Here is a 23,789-nt window from a genome sequence, read left to right as displayed (position 1 = left end):
AATGTCAGCTATAAATGACAGCTATCTACGAAACAAATAGGTGTTTAAACTTTAGACTTACAAAATAGATTACTTATGTTTATTGGCCAGAGCAACTGTTTGGTCCATTATGTTTTAAGGCACAGAATTATGGGATCTCGTATGCGATGTTACCTTTTAATTATGCCAAAATCAGGCATCTCAGTGGGCAACTGCTTTCCAATCAGACTAGTTAGTTCCTGCTAGTGAATAATAATCTAGAATCTAGAATCTTGTTTGAGAAACCAAATTGAAGTGAATCTGCTTAATTTCTGATGATATGATTGAACTCAGACTTTTGGAGATGACTGTAATTTTGAGATATTATATTTGTGATTGTGATTGAGCTGATTATGAGCTGTTTTGCTGTAGGACTCTACGATCTGCGCAGCTGCAATTCACGCTGGTGTGCTTCTCAATGATATCGGAGGAGACTGCACCATCCTTAAAGCTCCAGGACAGGACTTCTACAGCGGCTCCACCAGGAACGGCATCACCTCCAAGCAGTACGCACCCTTTCCTCATTTCCCTGCAGTCACAACTGTTGTTTTAAAGTGGTTCGCTTTAATAACGGCTGCAAACAGATGTTACTGAAGTGATTTACCAGACACTCATCATTCTGATAATAGTTATGCATTTTTCATGAATAAATGTCTTTTCCTCTGACTCCAAGTCAGAGATTCACACAAAATCTGACGGATTTTCCCAACTTGGCCGCTTGACTTCTTATAATATTGCCGTATGCCATAAGTAATAGCATGCCAACATTTACAGTTTCGCTTTAGCTATTTTGTCTCCTTGCTGCAGTGATAAGGGAGACAATTGAAAACAAGGCATTTCTATTTTTTCAGAATAGACCAAACAGGGAAAATATGGCTGAAAAGCCAATTCACTGAAGGGGAAAGGACATTTGTGGTTAATTTTGTTTTGCGCCAACTTTATCTTGATCTTTCATCTGTGAATTCATGAACCTCAGTCTTGTGAGCCAATAGAAATGAAGTGGGCGGGACTGTGGCATCTTTGATGTGTTACTGTTACATCTGTAAAAAAAATTCCACTGAACACAGTTTATATTTTTTGTGCTAAAATTCTGGTTTTTTTCCTCTCTCTGCCTGATGGGAGATCCTTGCAAACTCTATTAGGGTAAAAGTGTAGAGATGTTCAGTAAAAAGAAAGCTCCAAACGTTCCTTGTATCATCATTTCCTCATGCATTTTTCTCTATTCTTCAGATACAATGGAGCTTACTCTGTATCCTACCAGTTTGCTGATGGAGGTATGACTATTTTGATTTTTTTTTTTGTTAATCCATTGATTTTGGTATCCTCCATCAGAACCTGAGTGTGTGTGTGCATGTTCTCCTGTGCAGAACTCAGATGTTCAGGAAACGACTGGTACGAATTTGGAGAGTTCTGCTACAAACCCTTCATGGAGAAGAGAACATGGCACGAGGCTCAGTCTGCATGCAGGAAGAAGGGCGCCGAGCTCGTCTCCATCATGTCCCTGACAGAGCAGAGCTGGCTGGAGAGCTACCTCTACATGGGTATGGACAGATTAGGAGCAAAGGAGGAGGAATTGAGGATTGGAGAAAGGATGAGGGTTGGGATGATGGGTACATTTTGAGGGTGGCTTTACTTTTGTCCTTTCCTTTTTGATCATCTGGTCTTATTTGCCTTAATTTATGGATGTGTTGTTCCATAGGAAACAACTGAGTTTCACAAAAATGTGTGTGTGTCTAACTGAAATAAAATGATGAGAACCCAGAAAGTGAAGGCAAACTGCTGTAGGACACGTCTAACACTCGTTCTCTGTCGTTCTGTAGCCACCAGTGATGTCTGGATCGGGCTGAATGATCTGGAGTTCTCAGGCTACTTCAAGTGGTCAGACAAGCATGAGGTGAAGTTCACGTACTGGGCTCCCGGAGAACCCAACAGCCACTTGGGCTTTAATGAGGACTGCGTGGAGATGTACCATGAGGTACGTGATCACCGAGAGAGAGAGAGAGACAGAGAAAGAAAGAAAGAAAACGAAAGAAAATGTTTTCCAGCACTACTCATCTTCTGACTCGATTCTGTTAGTTCTGACTTGGTTTTTTTCTGACTCACTTCTGTTAGTTGTGACTTTGGTCGTGTTTGTACTGACTCAGTTCTGACTCGATACCATTTGTTATGTCTCAGTTCTGATTTAGTTTTGACTCAATTCTGCTTGTTCTCAATCAGTTCTGACTCAGTTCTGCTTTGTCCTGACTCAGATCTCTTTGTTTTGACTCAGTTCTAACTCAATTCTGTTTGTTCTGACTGAGTACTGTTTGTTTTGACTCAGTTCTAACTCAATTCTGTTTGTTCTGACTGAGTACTGTTTGTTTTGACTCAGTTCTAACTCAATTCTGTTTGTTCTGACTGAGTACTGTTTGTTTTGACTCAGCTCTGACTCGGTTGTGTTTTGTCCTGACTCAGTTCTGACTCAATTCTGTTTGTTCTGCCTGAGTACTGTTTGTTTTGACTCAGGTCTAACTCGGTTGTGTTTTGTCCTGACTCAGATCTGCTTTGTCCTAACTCAGTTCTAACTCGGTTGTGTTTTGTCCTGACTCAGTTCTGACTCAGTTCTGTTTATTCTGACTCAGATCTCTTTGTTTTGACTCAGTTCTGACTCAATTCTGTTTGTTCTGACTGAGTACTGTTTGTTTTGACTCAGCTCTGACTCGGTTGTGTTTGTTCTGACTCGGTTCTGTTCTGTTCTTTTTGTAGACGGGTCGATGGAACGATGTAACCTGCACTGAACTGAACACCTACATCTGTAAAATGTCTAAAGGCCATTACCCTCTGCCCTCCATTAAACCCACTGTGTACGCCTGCCCTCAGGTATGTAACGCTCGCTGACACAATTCTTATTTATGTATTTACTTACTTACTTACATACTTATTCATTATTTGTTTAAATATGCTGAGTAAGAAAATTTGAAGACAAAAATCTGTACTGCTAAATATGAAGGCTGTCACTTCTCACAAATTCTCCCCGTATACTCAACAAGGGTTTAATTATCTCTGTGTGTGTATGTGTGTGTGTGTGTGTGTGTGTGTGTGTGTGTATAGGGCTGGGATGCTTTTGAGTACTCTTGTTACTTTTTTGAGGAAACAGCCAAGACCCGTGCTGCGGCCAAGGCTTTTTGCGAGAGTAAAAGCAGCACTCTCCTTCACATAATGGATGTGTGAGTGTTTTTTTTTAACCTATTTGAAGTGCACTTTTTTATTTATTTACATTTACAAAGCTTAAATATCAGAGTATGCTGATCTTTCCTGGCCTTCTTCACTGTAGGTATGAGCAGGCCCACTTCACCGCATTTCTAAGCGGTTACTCGGGTAACTGGTGGATCGGACTGAGAGCGAACGGCGAACTAGGAGGAGTGAATTATAAGTGGGATGACGGAGCCATGCCCCTCTACACCCACTGGGACAGAGACTATCCTGGTAATGTGCCATAAATTGCTCAAAAAAACCTAGTATCTCAGAAAATCGATGTAAAACGTTTAACAACGTTTGCCTAAAATTTCTGTCTTATTCTGAGATTACATCTATTACAAATGGCATGGAATAAAAATGTTTGTATAAATTAAAGTTTTCTGTCTATTCTTCATCTATTAACCCAGATGACAGCAAAGGCGAGTGTGTCACCATGACGACGAAGCCTATCTCAGGGTTCTGGAGAAACCAGAACTGTGATCACTCCCATCCATTCATCTGCGAATCTCCTAGAGAAGACATCTCCCCGCCCACTCCTGCCCTGACTCCGCCCCCCATCCGTGGGTGTGCTGACGGCTGGTCTGGCAAGAGTCACTTCAGGCAGTGCTACAGGGTAGGAAATAGCATTACGCCCCAGTGCATGCTGGGAAGTAGAAAGTGGACCCTGACCAATAGAGTGCAACAATATATTGTTAACATTTCTTAGCAAAAGTTCATTATTTAGGTTAGAATAATCTGGCTTAATGTTAGCCATGTCACTTTAAGAGTTCACTGATGTGAGTGATTTTTTTTTCCTGATTATGTTTTTTTATTATCAGCTCTTTACAGTGGATTATTCAAACAAGAAAAGCTGGACTGCAGCTCGAGAGGACTGTTTGTCCCGCGGAGCCGACCTCGTCAGCATCCATAATGTGGAGGAGGAGAACTTTATAGCTGATTACACCAAAGGGAAGACGCAGTGGATTGGTTTGACCCAAGACCCCACGAGTGGAGGTGAGCCAAGTCCTACACCTTTCCTACCCTACAGTTAACCTATACCCAGCATCCAACCTTAACCAATAACCTTTAAACCCTAAACATAACCACTGCTACACCCTACTCCTAACCTTAAAGATAAACTCCACCCTGAAAAATGAGGTGACGGATGTAATGGCGTTGACGGTGGTATTAGTGTGAAAGTTTAAGCTTTGGAAGCTGATTTGAGCAGAGCAGAGTGTATGGATGAGGAAGTGAGAGAGAAAGGTCTAAAGCGCCGCTGCATCACTCTCTTTAGGTAGAAATAATGCGAGGGCTAAACTGCACTGGACGACTATCAGCACAGTAATATAGGAAACTGTTAACCAAAGTGAAAGCAGATCAAGAAATAAGTTTAAAAAAGTAATTATGAAATTGTTGAAGATTAGTGATAATTATGAAGATTAAAATGCAAGTCATTCAGGGTGGAGTTTTCCTTTAATATCTCAGGCATCATGTACTCAATGTCTGTTGTTAAGAAATAAAACTGAATTGAATTGAATAACTAAGCAATGTGTGACCGCAGGTTATCACTGGTGCGACGGTTCGCCTGTCTCTCACACCAACTGGGGTGATGGTGAGCCGAATGACCACGGTGGGCGGGAGAGTTGCGCGGAGATGGTTACCACGACGAACAGCACATCCTTCTGGAACGACCTCACCTGTGACGCCCATCTGGATTGGGTGTGCATGATTGCAAAGGGCAAGACACCCATCACCCCCCCAGTGCCTCCTCCACCTTCACCAGGTAACCACATTAAAAAAAAAAACACCTTTAAAATGAAATGATAGTCACAGATAGTGTGCTCTGACATGCAGTCTGATTATATTTAAGGATAATAATCAGTGATGGGATGGTGTGGTGATGTGGCGTAATCTAGAGCGGAGTGGAGTGGAGTCACTGTTAACATCCTGATGTTGATTATTTTCCAATAACGGTGCAATGTTTTATTCCTCTTCTACCACAGTGATTAGCCAGCGATTGCAGTTTTTTTATTTATTAAAGAACTAAACATCATGGTTTTTATTCATTTATATTTACATTTAATGTTACGGAACGTCCACAAAACAAGTTAGCTCCTGTTTTCTCTTAAGTTATAGCAGATGTAAACAGTCGTTCCAGTATTCCCTTGAAGTTTCTACGACAAAAATTGTGCCTTGCCTTTTTACCGAGAAACTGCTTAAACCGTTTAAACTTAAAACAGTTACAGATTTTCCTCCGACTTTGCAAATCACTGACATTGGAGACTCCTACCATACATCTTATCCATAAATAAACCTCTGCCCAATCAGATTTAAGATAACCCTCTGCCCTATCAGATTTAAGATAACCCTCTGCCCTATCAGATTTAAGATAACCCTCTGCCCAATCAGATTTAAGATAACCCTCTGGCCAATCGGATTTGAGGATTCAATAGCGCTGTGGTATAATATCGATTTGTAATATCCTATTTTGTGTCTGCAGATATAGTTAAAAATTGTTATCATCTCTGGAATCTTTGCAGCCCCTGACTGTGGAGACAATCCCGGCTGGAGGAAGAACAATGGCAACTGTTATTACTACAACGACACAGAAGAGGTGGACTTCCACACAGCTTTGGCCAGGTGTTATGCAGAGAAAGCGCTGCTCGTCTCCATCCTGGACCAGCAGGAGCAGACGTTTGTGGTGTCCATGGTAGGATCACAACCTTCTGCGTTAAAGTGTAGAGAGAGCGATCTTGTGTGTTTCATATTTAATATTTTTCCCCCCATTTTCTCGCCATTTTTCCCAATTTCACAAACTACTTCATCACAGCGCAGCGTAACACACTCAGAGGAACGCGCTATCCGCCCTCTTCTGCATACATGAGCTCACAGACGCCCATGTATGGCTAGTGTTGCTGTGATTGACAGGGGAGATATAATATGCCCCTCCCACCCAGAGAGTACGGCTAATTTTGCTCTCTCGACTCCCGGCCATGGTGGCTATGGCATCATCGGGATTCGAACTTGTGATCTTCTTGCAACACTTTTCTGTTGCAGCATTCGGAAGCCCATAGTTAATATTTTTATTATTAGTTATTATTAGGTCTCATCTGATATATACAGTATGTGAAGGTGATTAATTGCATTCTTCCTGTGGTGTCATATTTAGATATTTTAGTTTTCAGTTAATATAATATTTTACTTTTTAGTTAGAATGATATGCTTTAAAATGAATAATATAATATAACAGAATAAAACTGAATATAACTGCATCTTTATCAGTACACAACCTGAAAAGTTGACTTTATAAACTTATAAACAATACATGAAAGAGATCCTTGGTTTAAATTTTCCTAAATAGCGTGACGTGTATATTAGTGATGGTAAACGACGGCGACACGTTAAATTACTGCTTATTTCTGTGCTGACATAAGACTGAAAAAAAAAGATAAATAAAAGATGTATTACAAAAAAAATAATGTAACAAAAAAATCAGCCAAGCAAAAGAAAACAATTTTTTAGATTTTTATTTCATAAAGTTAATTGGATAAAAATGAGCTCTCAGTGGCAACGACACCTTTTTATTTTGTGCATTTATTTTTTTTATGACATTGTGTGTGTTTTATATGTGTTTTATGTATACGAAGATTGCTTATTTAATGTATAATTATTAATATACATAAATATTATATACACTATATTACCAAAAGTATTCGGTCACCCATCCAAATGATCAGAATCAGGTGTCCTAATCACTTGGCCTGGCCACAGGTGTATAAAATCAAGCACTTAGGAATGCAGACTGTTTTTACAAACAATGGTGAAAGAATGGGCCGCTCTCAGGAGCTCAGTGAATTCCAGCGTGGAACTGTCATAGGATGCCACCTGTGCAACAAATCCAGTCGTGAAATTTCCTCGCTCCTAAATATTCCACAGTCAACTGTCAGCTTTATCATAACAAAATGGAAGAGTTTGGGAACAACAGCAACTCAGCCACAAAGTGGTAGGCCACGTAAACTGACGGAGAGGGGTCAGCGGATGCTGAAGCGCATAGTGCAAAGAGGTCGTCGACTTTCTTCACAGTCAATTGCTACAGAGCTCCAAACTTCATGTGACCTTCAGATTAGCCCAAGTACAGTACGCAGAGAGCTTCAGGGAATGGGTTTCCATGGCCGAGCAGCTGCATCCAAGCCACACATCACCAAGTGCAATGCAAAGCGTCGGATGCAGTGGTGTAAAGCACGCCGCCACTGAACTCTAGAGCAGTGGAGACGCGTTCTCTGGAGTGATGAATCACGCTTTTCCATCTGGCAATCTGATGGACGAGTCTGGGTTTGGAGGTTGCCAGGAGAACGGTACATTTCGGACTGCATTGTGCCGAGTGTGAAATTTGGTGGAGGAGGAATTATGGTGTGGGGTTGTTTTTCAGGAGTTGGGCTTGGCCCCTTAGTTCCAGTGAAAGGAACTTTGAATGCTTCAGGATACCAAAACATTTTGGACAATTCCATGCTCCCAACCTTGTGGGAACAGTTTGGAGCAGGCCCCTTCCTCTTCCAACATGACTGTGCACCAGAGCACAAAGCAAGGTCCATAAAGACATGGATGACAGAGTCTGGTGTGGATGAACTTGACTGGCCTGCACAGAGTCCTGACCTGAACCCGATAGAACACCTTTGGGATGAATTAGAGCGGAGACTGAGAGCCAGGCCTTCTCGACCAACATCAGTGTGTGACCTCACCAATGCGCTTTTGGAAGAATGGTCAAAAATTCCTATAAACACACCCCTCAACCTTGTGGACAGCCTTCCCAGAAGAGTTGAAGCTGTAATAGCCGCAAAAGGTGGACCGACATCATATTGAACCCTATGGGTTAGGAATGGGATGGCACTTAAGTTCATATGTGAGTCAAGGCAGGTGACCGAATACTTTTGGTAATATAGTGTAAGATCTTTCCATTTGTTTCACATTTCTTTATTGTTTCACAAAGATGTTTAGAGAAAAAGAAGATTAAAAATATTAGAAATAAGGTTAATATTGCAATTCTAATATATAGTATTTACAAAAAGGTGTACATACTAATTTATGTAGCATATTTAAAAAATATTTGCTGTGTATGATTATTACTGACATAAATAATACATAATATATTGAGAAAAGTTCTGTTTACATCAGTGATATTATTATTATTAGTAGTAGTATTTTTTAAATGATTATTATTATAATACAAGTTTATGTGAAGCTTGGCCTGTCTCTCTGTCGCAGGTAGGAACAGGAAAGATTGCTGCAGCTTGGATCGGGTTGCGGATGTTTGGAGTCGTAGGAGGAGAGTACTTGTACGTCTGTCCTTCCTTTTCAGGTCTACGTAAGGCAGAGCGTGTTCCAGGTGTTGTCTGTGTTTCTAGTGTTCAGGTAACGTGTGTGTTTCTGTACTCAGGTGGGTGGACGGGTCTCCGGTGACGTACGTGCACTGGGCTAAGGGAGAGCCCAATAACGCTGATGGAGAGGAACAGTGTGTGCAGATGCAGAGAACTCCCGGTACAATGACCACAATCTTAAACTTTACTACCATCATAATGAATTTTAGTTTGATTGTGCAAAAAAAAAAAAAAAAAAGCTACTCCAAGCTACTCAGTCTACTCCAAAATCTTTTGAGGCATCTACATCAGTGAAGTGTTCTACATGTTTGTCATATTTTGTGCAAGCCTAATTGCCAATACTAAAAATGTAGATTTTTGAGTTTTTCTGTGATAACGTTAGCTTTTTGCTCGCTCGCTTAAGGCACGTGGAATGATGTGAACTGCGGCCGGGCCATCGCAGGCTACGTGTGTAAGAAACTGCCGGGAGATCATCACACTCCCCTGCCTCCTACCCCTGCATGGGAAGGGAACTGCCCTGAAGGTAAAGTTCTGCCACCTGTTCACAACTCATTCATAAATCATAAATTCATTAGCCAGCCCATCAGACAAGTAAAAGCTTCAGTGTTCTCCCCAGTCCTGTGTTTTGGTTGCCTGGAAACGGACGAGGCTAAAAAGTGGTAGCTAACGTAATAAAATAATGCATGGCAAGCGAGTTTGCTAGTTACGCGCAATAATACAGACTAATGGAAATCTCTATTAATATTATTTTCTGCTAGCAAAGCTTCTGTGGTCGCACATTGTGTTTGCGTCGTCGACAAAAAGTCAGCAAGTCGTAGGCCAACGTTTCCGCTATGAGATTTCCACATGGCGCACTCGTGTCTTTATTTTCTGTCATGTCATGCTAACAAGGGATGTTACATACGGCTTTTGGAGTTTATTCTGCTCAGTTTTGTCTGCGTTTTAAATCTGTGTGTTCCTGATTCTACCATCAGCCAGATTACGGCTTGGCCGATGTGTGTAGCGCAGCAGGTGGTGGGATTCGGAACGAGTAGCGAGCGCTGTAAAATAAATGAAAACTTTTGTTTGCAAAAGTCAGTAAGGCGTAGTGTTTATTATGAATGAAAAACTAGTAACCCAGACATGAAATTGTCCCAAGAGCCCAGGCCTCAGATTTGTCCACCCCTGGACCAACAAACTGTTTACATCACACATTTTATGAAGTGCTTCATGGAATTAATAAAAAAATCGAATTTGCACAATTTTCTCCCTTACCACAAATGTAGTATTAGCCAAGACTCCTTTGCTTTTTTCTTTTTTTTTTTTAGTTTTGCACTAAAGTTATGAAGCTTCTGTAAATACATGTCCAAATCTTTAAATGCTTGCTTTAAATGTTGTTGTTAAGCTACAATTTAATGTCACTGTTTAATAAAATAGATGGTTTATAGTCTGTATTTACAAATTAAACTTTAAAGTGGAACTATATTTTCATCCATATCACTTCCAGAGGGATGACATGATACCAAATTGAGCTCAGGAAATATAGTAATTATATTTTTTCAAGATGGCCGCCTCATAATGTTCCGGTCACTGAAGAAAAAAAAAAATGACTCACTTGCTACATTAGCCTCGTAGCTCTTCAGTCACCAAATATGTCTTGGCAAATTGGCTATGTTTGGGATAAGCGGAAACTTGTGCAAATATTGCTGTACTTGTGAACTGTACCAGTTTGAGGAAGGACATGATATTATATATCAACCTTTCTTTCTCTAATCCTTTAATATATTATTGTGTTATAGAAGTGATCCATGATGTACAGTATTATTATTGTAGACCATTTCTGATAAGATGAAAACAGGACACAGTGTTCCAGATGTTCAGATGATTTTTTTTTTTTTGCTGTTGTTTTCAGGGTGGCTACGTTTCCATAACAAGTGCTACATTATCAGAGGGAGGCATTCACACCATGAAGAAAGAGCCAACTGGACTTACGCACGAGACTGGTGCAAAAAACAGGAAGGAAACCTCGCTGTCATCGATGACATCAACGAGAACGGCAAGTGTCCGAATGAATAACTCTCGTACTCTGTACCTCTGTGTTCCTCTACACACACCGTTTGATTCTTTTATTTAAAAAAAGTACAGAAGTGAGTTTATAGGAAGAGCTCACACTTCCTAGATAAAATGCCTTATCCAGTGTGTGTAATGTTTAAATATGATAATACTGAAGCACTCTTGAATTCTCAATTCTGATTGGTCAGAGGTTGTTGATTCATTTTCTATAACAGCAGCTCTGACAGTAGTGCAGCCACAAATCACAGGTTTATATTAATGCACTGGTTCTAATACGTTATTGTTTCTATAGCGACAGCTTATTCACGTGTACGGCGGACGCTCCACAGACCTGTGTAATTTTACATTATCAGCGTATGAGTGTAGCACTGGATCACATTTGGCTGATGTTTGATGTGTGGTGTGTCCATGTCTCTCTCCAGAATTCGTGGCTAGTTATCTGAGAGACGTGAGCCATGCGGCGTGGATCGGTCTGTCTGATCGGCTTCAAGAGGGGAAATTTGCTTGGAGTGATGGAGTGAGTCCCGTCCTGTTCACCAACTGGGCTGATAAAGAACCCAACAACAACAACGGCGAGGTGAAAGTGTTACAGTTTACATTTCTTTTTTACTCACTGACAGTAAAAATGGTACACAATGTCAAGGTAGATAGAAAAGCCGTGGGAAAAGACGTGAAACGCAATATTGCTTTTCATTAGTGACATGCAGAAAACATTACACACTGAAAAGCAAACCCTTTGCATCACTTTTACATCGCTTTATCTCTTCAGTGAAAAACAATCAGCTGGAGATTGCTTTTTTATTCAGCGAATGTAAATCCCTGTTGCATTGCATATCACTTTCATCAGTGTGCTGCAGCCGTGTCACACTGAAATGCAATCACAGCCCTAAGCCTCACTTGAGCAGAAGCAGAGAAAGGCCTGTAAACATCATTTTCCAGGAGGCGTTGTTGTCTAAGAACAACCTTGTCCCAATAAAAAAAACAGGAAATACTCGAAGAAGGGTTTCCTGAAGATTAAAGCTGATAAAGTTGACCTTTGACCTATGGCTTCTGTTCTAGGAGCACTGTGTATCCATGACTCATAACCACCACGTGACGGGTCGCTGGAATGACGAGAACTGTGATGAGAAAAGAAGTTGGGTGTGCTACAAGAAGAAATGTGAATTGTTTATTTATTTATTTATTTATTTGACTTTAGCCACTCGTGTGCATTTTTTTTTTTGTTGACATATTCATATTGTGGTTCCACAGCCAGCACTCTTCCTCCTCCTCCTCCCACGAGCAGCCCCTGTCACTCAGACTACATCTCCTGGTATAAGAACTGCTATAAGCTGGTGTCGGAGCCGAAGCCGTGGGAGGAGGCGCAGGCCGCTTGCGTGAAGGAGGGAGGAAACCTGGCCAGCGTAGACATGAGCTATGACCAGGCCTTCATCTCAGCAGTGCTGCAGCAGAACAAAGAGGACACGTGGATCGGACTCAGACGCAAAGTACACACACCGTTTGATTCTTTTATTTAAAAAAAGTACAGAAGTGAGATTATAGGAAGAGCTCACACTTCCTAGATAAAAAAACCAAAATGCTAATCTGATGTATCACATTCACAGAAAAATGTTAGAGCAACAGTTTCAGAGCATGAAGCATCAGAGGTCACTAAAATGTAACATTATTGCATTGTTCTTTGGCAAATGTGTGGTTCTAGATATGTTCTAGCATTTTAGTTATTTTACTATACTCACTGTGGTTCTAGAGTCAGATAGCGATGTGTTCACATTCATTTTTGCTAATTGTTCTGTACTAAACATCATCTGATTTTTCTTAATATAAGAAACAACATACATTTGCTAGTTTCTTATATCCTCGTGAATTCAACCTGACGCCTTTTTTGTTCAATATGACATAGCTAGCTAATGCTTGCAGAAAAAAACTGGCTAGCAAACTTAGCTAGGTTGCTAGCTTAGCTAACAAATCTTACAGGGAATAAAAAACAATACGTTGTTGAGCTGTTATTTTCCAGTAACACCGCTCCCCATTTGTCACACCAATTTATCAGCAATTGCTAAGTTTTATTTATTAAAGAGCGACACGTTGTACTTTTTATCGGGTTTATAGTTACATTTAATGTTGTGGAACATCGAACATGTGAAAGAAGTTATTTCCTGTTCTATAAACAGTCATTCCCTCACGAGCCTCTCTCTTAAAGTTAACCTCTGATTGCTACGAAGCACTGACACTGGAGACTCCTTACAAAATTGTTAAATTAAGCATCTCCTTACAGAAAAGCTCACCATATCAGCTATTCTACACATTTTTCATGTGTTTATTTTATGTAGAGTGCTCTCTATACAAATCCCTGGGTGACCTGTTACTATAGAAACGATAACGTATTAGAGAGAGCAGCAATCTAAAGTAGATTGCAACAGTGCTGTAGTAAAAATATAAATAATGGGAACGGCAGTATGGTGGTCATGTGACCTAACGTCACTGTGTATCAGCCAGTTAGGTCTTTAGTATAAATAGAGCTGTGATTTATGGAAACTTTTTAGACACACTGGTGTGCCAGTCGATGCCGGGGTGAACTGTGACGGTAAAAATGGCTGTTTGCAGGAGGAAGAGGGAACGTATCGGTGGTCCGATGGATGGCCGGTGTTCTACACGCACTGGGGTCCAGGAGAGCCGACCAATCACAAAGATGAGGGCTGTGTGAGCATGCACGGCCGTTCCCACTTCATCCAGGGCACGTGGAATGACACGGATTGCAAAGTTGCTAAGCCGTACCTCTGCAAGATCTCACACGGTAAACATACTGGCTGAGCATGAAAAATCTAGCTATCCTGCTACATCGGCTTTGTAACGTAAAAATGTGATAATGTGAAGATCGTACTCGTTAGCGTTAACTTTATAAGTAGCAGTGTAGCTTAGGCTTTTTTTTTTTTTTTTTTTTTTTTTGCCATGTCAACATTCTGAGAAAATTGTTATATTAAAATAATAACATATCATGTAAGAAATAACACACTTGAGGCATGCTGTTTCAGGAAAATAATCCACACCAGGGTGTTATTGATTATTGATTACAGCGAAGTTATTGATTATTTTCCTATAACTGCACATCCTGAAGTGTTTTACTCCTCTTATACCACAGCAACCTGCCAACATTGTCACCAAATCTGATGTCTTTCTCTTTATCCAGAGCCGCCTCCTCCGACCCCGCCTCCAGGCGACGGTGAGTGTTTGCCATTCTGGCGGGCGTACGGAAGTTACTGCTACATCGTGTTTAACGAGCTGCAGGGCCGCTCCTGGCCCGAGGCGCGACACTTCTGCCAGCAGGTCTCAGGGAGCGACTTGGCGTCGGTACACAGCAGAGCTGAGGTGGAGTTCCTCGCGAGCACCAACAACACCGGAATCCACTACTTATGGCTCGGCCTCAGCAGGGACGCCTCATGTACGCTGCTCACCTGCATTAAAGGGATAGATAGATAAAGATTAAAGTGATAAAGTGATAAAAGCATTAAAGTGATAAAGTGATAAAAGCATTAAAGTGATAGATAGATAAAGATTTGTCCAACAGCTGTTTTTTTCTGATAGACTTTACCAGAAATGTAGAATATCTTGTTACAGATAAGGAAAAATGTTAGTGAACGTTTGTGTTAGCATATGTGGGCGGAGTCAATTTAAGGTTTAGAGTGATAGCCATGATACAGATGTAGGTGGAGTCAGTGAGTCAGTTACACTTTGAAGTAAGATGAGTGATACATATGTGGGCGGAGTCAGTTAAATTTTTAAAGTGGTAGAAATGGTGCATAAATGGGCGGAGTCAGGGTATCTGATTAAACTGTGAAGTATGAGGAGTGATACAGATGTGGGTGGAGTCAACTTAAGCTTTAAAGTAAGAGATGTAGATATGGGTGGAGTCAGTTAAATCTTGATCAGAGATTCACTGAGAATCAGTAAGATCATATTATTTTTCACATCAGCAGTAACAAACGTGTGGAAATGGGTTTCAGATGGCTGGGCTTGGACTGACCTGAGCGCTCTGGGTTTCACCAACTGGGCTCAGGGCGAGCCGTCCGGCGGCGGACACGACGGGACTCGAGAGGACTGCGTGGAGATGTACAAGGACGGAACATGGAACGACAACAGCTGCTTCGAGAAGAGAGGCTTCGTCTGCAAACGGCGCCAGCGTGAGACTCACTTTCAACACCTTCCTTGAACCTGTAGGATGAGAACTCTCGCGATACACAGAACCGTACTCATCAGGACATCTTTTCTTTCCCTTTGCAGATTATTCCACAGGAAATCATGGAAATACTACTACTACTGTCTCTCCAATCCATCGTGAGTTTTTTCTTTTTTTTAGAGCCATACTCAGAACATTGCTGTTTCTAAAAATGTTTTGAGTGTCAAGTGACCTTTACATTTATATTTATATAGCACATTTAAAAATGTCATCCAAAATGGTGTACAATAAGATCTACTAATTCCAAACAGCAATGAAATAAAATACAATTCAGTGAATTAGTAAAACAGATGAGCAGGAGATCACTCACTGCTGCTGAGGAAGGCCCCACATGGACAGCCTGAAGATCACTGAGATTACTGAGGTACCACTTAAAAACTGTGAAGATGGCTTTGGACCACAACTTATATGAACAGTTATGCTATGATGACTTAGGACTACAATTGCCACGAACAGTTTTGCACTCAAGTCTCCATCAGTGAACAGTGGATAAGTTCAACAAAACAGACTTCATGTGAAAACTACTGAACTGCACTATTTGACCATGTAGTACACAGTTATAGAAGGGAATGATCTTTAATCGCACTGTCACCCAGATGAGGATGGGTTCCCTTCTGAGTCGGGTTCCTCTCAAGGTTTCTTCCTCATATCGTCTCAGGGAGTTTTTCAAAATTAAAATAAAAAATTTATATCCTGAACATATTTATTTCGGTAAAGCTGCTTTGTGACAATGGCTGTTGTTAAAAGTGCTGTACAAATAAAACTGAAGTGAATAGAAGACAGACTAGACAAAAATCAGAAGACTTATTTGGGTTATTGGGGTTAAAAATGTCTACCATCAAGAAAGCCTTTGTTTAAAAAAAAAAAAAAGATACGCTGTTCCATAATCTCCAAGCTTTACACCTTTAAACCTCAGTCGAGTCCACAGAACTTTTAAAAGATTGTTGTAACTACAGAGATGTGGCTAGCTACAACTTTCAGGTTTGTCAAAATGTATCATGTCCTTCTAGACAACTGCATCTGTTTATAGTATAAAAAAATCAGATGGTTTGCTGTTTGGTGCAATGCTCACTTCACTCTATTGCAGAAGTGCAAATGGTTTACAGCTCATGGCCGATGACACAAATTACTCACGTAAAAAGTTATTTCACGCTTATGGGTCAGTTCAGGAGTGTCATATCTTCTGAAATTGAATCAGATATCAATTTACTTTCAGTACTTAGCACCCTGACTTGCAGTGTGAATGAAGTTAGAACTGTATAATGACCATGTAACTGTGTGTGTGTGTTTGTGTGTGCGTGTTTTGCAGCTCATGCAGGATCGATTGCCGGGGGTGTAATCGGAGCTCTGTTGGCTGTGGTGGTCGTTCTGGCCGTGTTGTACTACATCTTTCGGGTGAAGGGAGTGAAGCTGAGCAGCGTCAGTCTCCCAAGCAGGAGCAAAAATCAGGTCGATGTGGTGAGTTATATGCTTCTTCCTCAACACTGCAATGAGCCGCTTACATTACAATTCCAGCCCAATTACATCTCAAAAATCACAAAAGACCTGAAACTAGCCCAAAAACACCGACGCATTCTCAGGCTCTGCATGGGAACCGAGTTCACCGTGGTGCGCACGCATTTCTGATTTGTAGCATCACTTGGTACCACAGTTAACCCCTCCATAATCCCCTGTCCTTTTCCCAAGCACTTACACTTTTCCTTTGTTTGTCATAGCCTATATCTTTTGCAGAAATTGATTAGATTTCATTCTGATTGTTTGCTTTAAAACAAGACTATTTTTTTAAACAAGCCCAAAAAAAAAATCCGTCATCTGCAGACTTTGTTTTTACAACCTTGCTCTAAAACTAGCTGAGTTTGGAGTAGAAACCATGACCTTGGCGGCAACATACTTAAATCAAGCATCATCGCCACGTTAGTTGGAGAGAAATTGGTAGTTTAAAATAAAATTCTGACTATAAAATGTGGGCGGAGTCCTGCTGAGCGATTGTAGCGATTAACGTAAAACTGTAACAGCATTCCCTAACCTAATGATAACGTTAAAACTTTAACTTAGCTTTATCCAGCTAGCTAAATAACTAACTAATACAACATCTAATGCTTAATAACTGCAGTGTAGTTCAGTGATAATTGCGGATGTAGTAAAAGTTGAGTGCAGCACACAAAGATAAACAGGACGTCTCTGATAGAAAAAAAAGAGAGAAAAAGAGAGGCTGGTGAGAGAACGACTGTTTATAGCTGCTATAGCGTAAGTGAAAACAGGAAAGAACTCGTTTCAGGAACATTAACTGTAACTATAAATGGATAAAAAGTATGACATCCTTTAATAAATAGAAATTGTAATTGCTGTGGCATAAGAAGAATAAAACACTTCAGGACATACTATTATAGGAAAATAATCAACTTCAGGGTGGTTACAGTAACTCCGCTTCATCACACCACCCCGACGCTGATTATTTTCCTACAGTGGCACAACCTTGCGTGATTTATTCCTTACATAAACTGAAATGCTGCCTTTGTTCTTTTTTTTCAGCCCACGTTCAGCAACCCGAACTTTGGTGGAGAATCAGAGACATGAATCCATGAAGTGGGCGTGGCTAAAGGTTGTACAGAAAGTGGCTAAACTACAGGGAAGTTTGAGACCTAATCAAATTATAATCCATTTATGTTTTAGTGTTTTACTCTGGAGTTGAAATGTTTTTGTAAGGTAATTTTTTTTAGATTATATTAAAGCTAGTAGCAAAAAGCAAAAAATAGCAAAATGCTAACAAATACATTAAATGTTGCTTGTATATACATTTTTATCCCTGTACTTTTGAAATACAAAAATAAACACATTTCAAAGAACAAGTATTTCTGTCTCTGTGTCTTTACATTTAGAAAAATACAAAGCAACATTTGAATTTTTTCCCCAAAACTTTATTGCCTGTGAACGATCAGACAAAAATCAGAGCTGTGGTCAGCGGTCAGAGAGGAACCGACGATCCGACTCGACCCCACGCTTCTCCACTGAAGCTACAAACGTCTGCATAAACAGCTTTGGAAAAAAAAAGATCTCTTTTTTTGTAAGTTAAAGAAAAAAAACTCATTTCACTGCCGTTCTTTATACAGCGCTGTACATAACAGTATTTACATATGTCCAACAAGGCAAAATTACAAAATGATTCCGAACAGTTTGAATGGAAAGTGTTTTTTTTTCCCCCCATCGTTTTTAAACTCATTGTGTGTGTGGGAAGAAAGAACACGCTCCGTCTTGCACACCAAAACAAGCTCACGCATGTGATATAAAACATAAAGCAAACTCATATACATGATTCGGACTTTTACAGAATGGTCACACGACATGATGCAGAAACACAGAGGACCTTTTCATTTAGTGTGCAGAGATGAAACAAAAGAAAGAAAGAAAAAAGATCCTGTAAAATTTGTCTTAAGAACAAGTAAAGCAGTGTTCTTTGGAAGAATTGAAAATATGAAGAAAAAAAAAAAAGCTGAAAAAAAAAATAAAAAATCAATGTTACATGATCAGATAGGATGAACAGTTCTAGAGTATTTCTTTCACTGATAATCATGATAAAATAAATACAGTAATACACTTTATCTTCTGATTTCATGTGCAGCCCTTAAATCTCGGCAATCCTGATCCTTACAAAGTTCACATTTCCAGTACAGGAATCCCGCTGGGAATCTCAGGAAGGAAAATAAAAAGCCAACGTTTTCCAAAACACATCTTTAAATCAAGAACTGAGTTACTCTGTGTGTGTGTGTGTGTAGAGCTGGTTTGGGAAACGCTTTTCATGGCACTCAAGTTTAACAGTGGACAACAGGAAGGAAACACACACACTTTAAACCAAAGAAGTGTTATTGCTCTAAATCCAGCCTACATTATTCTGGAGGGCAAAAAAGAATTAAAAAAAAGGCAAAGAAAAAAAACCCAGTTGAAATACAAAATGGAAAATGTGTTTGCTGAATTTTAGAGAAAAATTTGCATTGTGTCAAGTTTCAGAAAAGTTAGCATTCTTCTGTAGTTACAAAAAATTAAATAAAATTAAATAATAATTAACATCAGTTTGATTTATCCAATGGCTAGGAAAAATACTGCTTTCTGATTGGCTGCTTTGTGTTTTTTTTTTTTTTTTGGATTGGTGCCTCACAGATCTTCTCACAAGTGGAAAGGTAACCTCGCTGGAACGTAACCATCAGAAAATGAACAGATTACACTAAAAGTGACGCTTTAACGAAAAATTCTAAGTGACACCGCAAATTGTGGCCAATCACTTTGTTCACCAAACAGTTTGCTGTTATCGTAATCAGTTAAATATTTAATACATAACGCAAAACCTACAACAAAGCTCCTGGTTTTTTATGTAACAGCTACCAGTTTTCCGAGATCCGTCTCCTTCGTTAAACGTTCTGTTCTCTCTACCAAATGAAACCTCTCTCTACGAGCACCTGAAGAGGAAACATTCGTTAAAAAGTCTGTTATTCTAACGGACCCGCTGTCACGTGACAAGAAAATCTGCTGAGGCAGAACAGGAAAAAGATTTTAATGCACTGAGATTTGGGAAAAAAAAAAAAAAAAGTTGCTCACGAAAAAAATTGAATTGAATTGATAACAGCCTGAATGATAAATGGTGAGAATGTAGTGGGAAAGTTAGCTATCTAGCTAATTCTTTTTTTTCCCCCAGATGTGCGCTAAGCAACAGTAAAAGGCGAAACATCTGCATTGGTGCTACTTAATAATAAACAGGTCCTTTATTTATATATTTACGAAAGAAAACGTCACCAGAAACTAATACGTCTTTCACGCCCCGGCGTCCTTTCCCCTTCGGTGAATCATCTTTTCCACCGAGCGAATTTCAGGTGTCTCCTGTGTTACCATAACAACAGGTTAAAAATCATAAATGCTACAGCTAAACTGTAAGTATTGGCACCTTTTGCAATCGCAATCTGGTTATAAAAGCAGATCGGACACGACGGATTTTCCATTTCGGCATCGTGGTTGTTTTTTTCTCCCCCCGCATCGTAGCCACTCCTGTTTCCTCCCTGAAAAGTGCATTTACACTCCATTAAGCCTGAACCCACATCCACAGATACGAATCAAGAAATTTACGTCATTACATACAGCTGTCACGAGTTCATCTTTTCTTTTCAGATCTTTTTTTTTTTTTTATCTTTAGATCTGCGGTGGCTTTGTTTCATTACAGCAGTTTCACTATAAGGCACAAGTGTTTTATTTACTAAAGGTGTGATATCATGTTCAGGTACAACTCAGGCCCTGGGTCTGTGCAGGTGCAGGTACAGGTGTGTGTGTGTGTGTCTGAATTGTTGCTCTGCCTCTGTTGTCCTCTTGAGGTAGAATTACATTTTGTTGACTGATTTCAAATTTGAAAACAAAAACAAAAAAACAGTGGCTTTGTATTTCATATTTCAATCAAATACGTCTTCACCGTGGATGTGGAAAAAACAAACAGTGAAGCGTGAGTGATAAACGTGTCCTTCAGAGCTCTATCACGGGAAAAGACGTTTAAAAAATGAACATTTCATGTCAGTCGGAAGCCTCAACATCAGGGTAAAAAAAAGTTTGTGTTTCCAAAGAGGGAAAAAAAAGATTCATGATCAATATATTAATAATAATATTAATAATAATAATAATATAGATGAAATAAATAATAGTGAGATCACAGTTTTTTGGGTTTTCCACAGGAGATATGAAAAACGTGGGGTTTAAATTAACCAGTCACATGATAAGAGGAAACGAGTGCAAAGTTAAAGTTTAAACATGTAGTGTGGACTTCATTTTTGTTCCCTCTGATTGTCCGATAGAGCGGCGATGGGAAAGAAAAAAAGATGAAGCCAGCGGCGCTCTTGTTCTTTCTCTCTCTCTCTCTCTCTCTCTCTCTCTCTCTCTCTGTGTGATTCCAGTGATTTTCAGCTTCTTCTCCGTGAGAGGAAAGTCAGCATCGTGCGCTCACCACCTTTACATCAACTTGCTTTCTTTCAGAACGAAGTGCAAACAGACTTCCTTCCTTCCCGAAGCAGAACATAAAATAATTAAAAGATGCCCGTTATCCTCCCACACACACACACACGCACACACACACACACACGCACACACACACACAAGCTCACGGGCCGCTGCGAGGGTTCGAGGTGTCCAGTCTGAGCCAGTGGAGGCCTTGGCGAGTGTAGCGCACCAGAGCCGTCATGCTGGAGGTCAAACTCAGGCGGCTGAGGGCCTTGTCCAGATCACTTAATAGACCTGCGAACACACACACACACACACACACACACACACACACACAGGTGACAAACTGATCCATGATTTGCTCATTCCTTTATAAGTTAAGACAAAACTTAAATGAGCATAAAACAGGAAGTCCAACAAGAAACAATGACAAGTTAAACCTCAGAAGTAGTACAACACCACCCTCTAGTGGCCAAAGTCTTAAATCACAAAAAACTATCAAATTCCTCCTTCCATTTCTTCCTTTCTTTTTCTTTCTTCTATTTTCTTTCCTTCCGTCCTCTTTTCCTTCTTCTCTTCCCGCTTTCCAACTTTAAGTCCTTCCCTTTTTCCTTCCTTCTCTCCATTCATCTTTCCTTCCTTCCTTCCTTCCTACATTCAGTCCTTTGTCCCTTCTTTCTTTAATTAGTTCTTGCTTCCCTTCCTTTCCTGCTTCTTTTAGTCCTATTTACCTGTTCCTTCTTCCCTTCTTTGTTCTTCCTTTCTTTCTTACATTCTCTTCCTTCTTTCCTTCCTTTCCTTCCTCAGCTCCAAAAATAAACACTGATGTTTTAGAAGTAACTTTATGTCCCAGAGAAAGTTCATTAGATATTAATTACTGTTTTTAATGAGGTTGATGTTGGTCATGTGACCGTATGAATAACTGGTGACTTGGGCCCATGCCTGATTTTCTCCTCTATGAAGTGGGCGGGGCCAAAGTGGTGATACAGCTGAAACTATATTAGGCTGACGTCATTTTTTAATCAAAATTATACATCCAAGCTTGACCAGCTCCGTGGAGTCAAAGCAATTCAATAAGCAAAATCTAATCCAGTGCGTGAAACTTAACCTTTTAAACTTTAACAATTTTTACACTTGCCAGTGTACCCCATGGGAAAGTAATTAGAAAAGTGTTCATGACCTTTGACCTCATGCGTGTCCTGAACGTACCGGTGCGTGTGCGTGCCAGCTCCTCGGCCTGTTCCCATGTCTCGTGAGCGCTGAGGAAGAGAGCGGTGATGTTGATGTATGATGACGCCATCTGCTGGATGAGCTGAGGAATGGACACAGTGCTGCTGCTGCTGCTGCTGGGATTGGAGATGCACGAACTCGCCGGAGACGGCATCGGGGACATCGGAGACGAGCTCCTGGGTGACAGACAGAGGAAATTTACGCAGCTCTTTTCTTCAGTGGCTCTAGTAAATCATCAGAGTATTAAAACACCTTAACATCGCAGACAGGAAGCAGGAAGGCGGGACTTACTTTGAGATGCAGGGGGAAGGAGCCTGCATCGTCTTTGAGCTCTGGAAAAACACACACAAAAAAACACAAAACCAATGAAAAACAGTAGATCATGAAGCTGCTTTTTTCTCATTATATATTCTGAAAACCTATGCCAGGAAGCAGAAATAACAAGACAAAAAATAAAGAGATTTATAATAAGCATCCAATTGAGGCTAAGCAGAAGTATCTGAGGATTTACCTTGAAATAATCGGTGAGTGTGCGAGAATACTTCAGCGCCGATTCTCGTTTACAGCGAAACATCGCCATCTGCAGGAGGGCCTGACATCGCATACTGCAAACATAAAACACTTCAACACACACATTCACACACAATACACCGCACTGCAAATACAAACACTATAAATATATAAATTAAATAATAAGCACTCAGGCTGTCGTGTGATTCGTTCTATAATCCATCACTTCAACACAACACAACTACACAACAAAGTCAGGAAACTAAAGAGCTCATCAAAAGTTTTTTTCCGTTTTGAAAAACACCCACCACAGGACTAAGAAATCTCGCTCTGACGCAGGAGCCGACGGGTCCAAGTAGTTCTTCAGCTTCAGGATGAATCTGGCAAAGAAGAAGAAGAAGAAGAAGAAGAAGAAGAAGAAGAAGGCGGCAGGTTAATGTGTGTGGTTTGAAGCCTCATCCGCTGAAACGTGTTGCACAATAACAGATTCCGCTTCGAGGTAAAGACAGGAAGTTTAAACGTTAAAGCTTAACTGCACTGCGCTGACATGGTGAAGTTTTGTGTAAGGAGATGTTTATTTAACCTTTATGGAAGGAGTCTCCAGTGTCAGAGAGTAAAGCTGTAACTTTTAAGTTTTCCGACATCTTCAGGAGAGAGGAGTTTACGCTTTGCAGTTTCTCTGTCACACAACTAGCTGCGTTTTTAAAAATTTTTTTTTTTTTTTATCTTATTAAATTCAGGAGAGAGAAAAAGAGAGGCTGGTGAGGAAACGACTGTTAATAGCTGCTATAATGTAAATGAGCTTGTTTCGTGGCCGTTCCTCTTACATTTAATGTAAGTATAACTGGATAAAAAGTCCAAAGTGTAGTTCATGAGTAAATAAAATACTTGCCCGCATTGGAAAATTGCTGTGGCGTAAGAGGAATAAAACACTTCGAGACATGCGGTTACTGGAAAATAATCAACTTTAGGGTGGTAACAGAACCTCCGCTTTATCACACCACCACAGCACTGATTATTTTCCTGTAACAGCATGACACAGTGTATGTTGTATGTTATGAATATTATGTATATTAACGAACAGATTTATTCAAAATCTCTCTCTCTCTCTCTCTCTCTCTCTCCCTCTCCCTCTCTCTCTCTCTCTCTCTCTCTCTCTCGTTCACACACACACACACACACACACA

General features: G+C 40.2%; 2 protein-coding genes across 3 annotated transcripts in view; one reads left to right on the top strand and one right to left on the bottom strand.

The window, feature by feature from the left end:
* Nucleotides 1-17,722, top strand: part of LOC113535520 (macrophage mannose receptor 1) — a 36,710-nt gene extending 18,988 nt beyond the window's left edge. The window contains exons 27-50 of the mRNA XM_026928851.3: nt 391-524; nt 1,249-1,292; nt 1,386-1,559; nt 1,839-1,993; nt 2,764-2,877; nt 3,109-3,224; nt 3,332-3,483; nt 3,663-3,868; nt 4,074-4,248; nt 4,796-5,017; nt 5,775-5,944; nt 8,497-8,567; nt 8,669-8,769; nt 9,013-9,132; nt 10,501-10,644; nt 11,084-11,238; nt 11,721-11,820; nt 11,913-12,148; nt 13,266-13,455; nt 13,849-14,100; nt 14,663-14,839; nt 14,940-14,993; nt 16,205-16,353; nt 17,428-17,722. Coding sequence (XP_026784652.3) covers nt 391-524; nt 1,249-1,292; nt 1,386-1,559; nt 1,839-1,993; nt 2,764-2,877; nt 3,109-3,224; nt 3,332-3,483; nt 3,663-3,868; nt 4,074-4,248; nt 4,796-5,017; nt 5,775-5,944; nt 8,497-8,567; nt 8,669-8,769; nt 9,013-9,132; nt 10,501-10,644; nt 11,084-11,238; nt 11,721-11,820; nt 11,913-12,148; nt 13,266-13,455; nt 13,849-14,100; nt 14,663-14,839; nt 14,940-14,993; nt 16,205-16,353; nt 17,428-17,472 — 3,456 coding nt within the window. The 3' untranslated portion in view covers nt 17,473-17,722. The remainder of the gene's footprint in view (nt 1-390; nt 525-1,248; nt 1,293-1,385; nt 1,560-1,838; nt 1,994-2,763; nt 2,878-3,108; nt 3,225-3,331; nt 3,484-3,662; nt 3,869-4,073; nt 4,249-4,795; nt 5,018-5,774; nt 5,945-8,496; nt 8,568-8,668; nt 8,770-9,012; nt 9,133-10,500; nt 10,645-11,083; nt 11,239-11,720; nt 11,821-11,912; nt 12,149-13,265; nt 13,456-13,848; nt 14,101-14,662; nt 14,840-14,939; nt 14,994-16,204; nt 16,354-17,427) is intronic.
* Nucleotides 17,723-17,791: 69 nt separating this feature from the next.
* Nucleotides 17,792-23,789, bottom strand: part of aff1 (AF4/FMR2 family, member 1) — a 48,203-nt gene continuing 42,205 nt past the window's right edge. For both annotated transcript variants that reach the window (XM_026928859.3, XM_053240193.1), the window contains 5 exons: nt 22,911-22,982; nt 22,604-22,697; nt 22,384-22,424; nt 22,072-22,268; nt 17,792-21,156 (listed from right to left, as the gene is read on the bottom strand). In XM_026928859.3, the coding sequence (XP_026784660.3) occupies nt 21,023-21,156; nt 22,072-22,268; nt 22,384-22,424; nt 22,604-22,697; nt 22,911-22,982 (538 nt within the window). In that variant the 3' untranslated portion in view covers nt 17,792-21,022. The remainder of the gene's footprint in view (nt 21,157-22,071; nt 22,269-22,383; nt 22,425-22,603; nt 22,698-22,910; nt 22,983-23,789) is intronic.

Source organism: Pangasianodon hypophthalmus, chromosome 15 (assembly GCF_027358585.1).
Source record: "Pangasianodon hypophthalmus isolate fPanHyp1 chromosome 15, fPanHyp1.pri, whole genome shotgun sequence".
NCBI classification, from domain to species: domain Eukaryota; kingdom Metazoa; phylum Chordata; class Actinopteri; order Siluriformes; family Pangasiidae; genus Pangasianodon; species Pangasianodon hypophthalmus.
The sequence above is the reverse complement of the archived record's forward strand: the minus strand, read 5'-3'. Positions and strand labels throughout refer to the sequence as shown.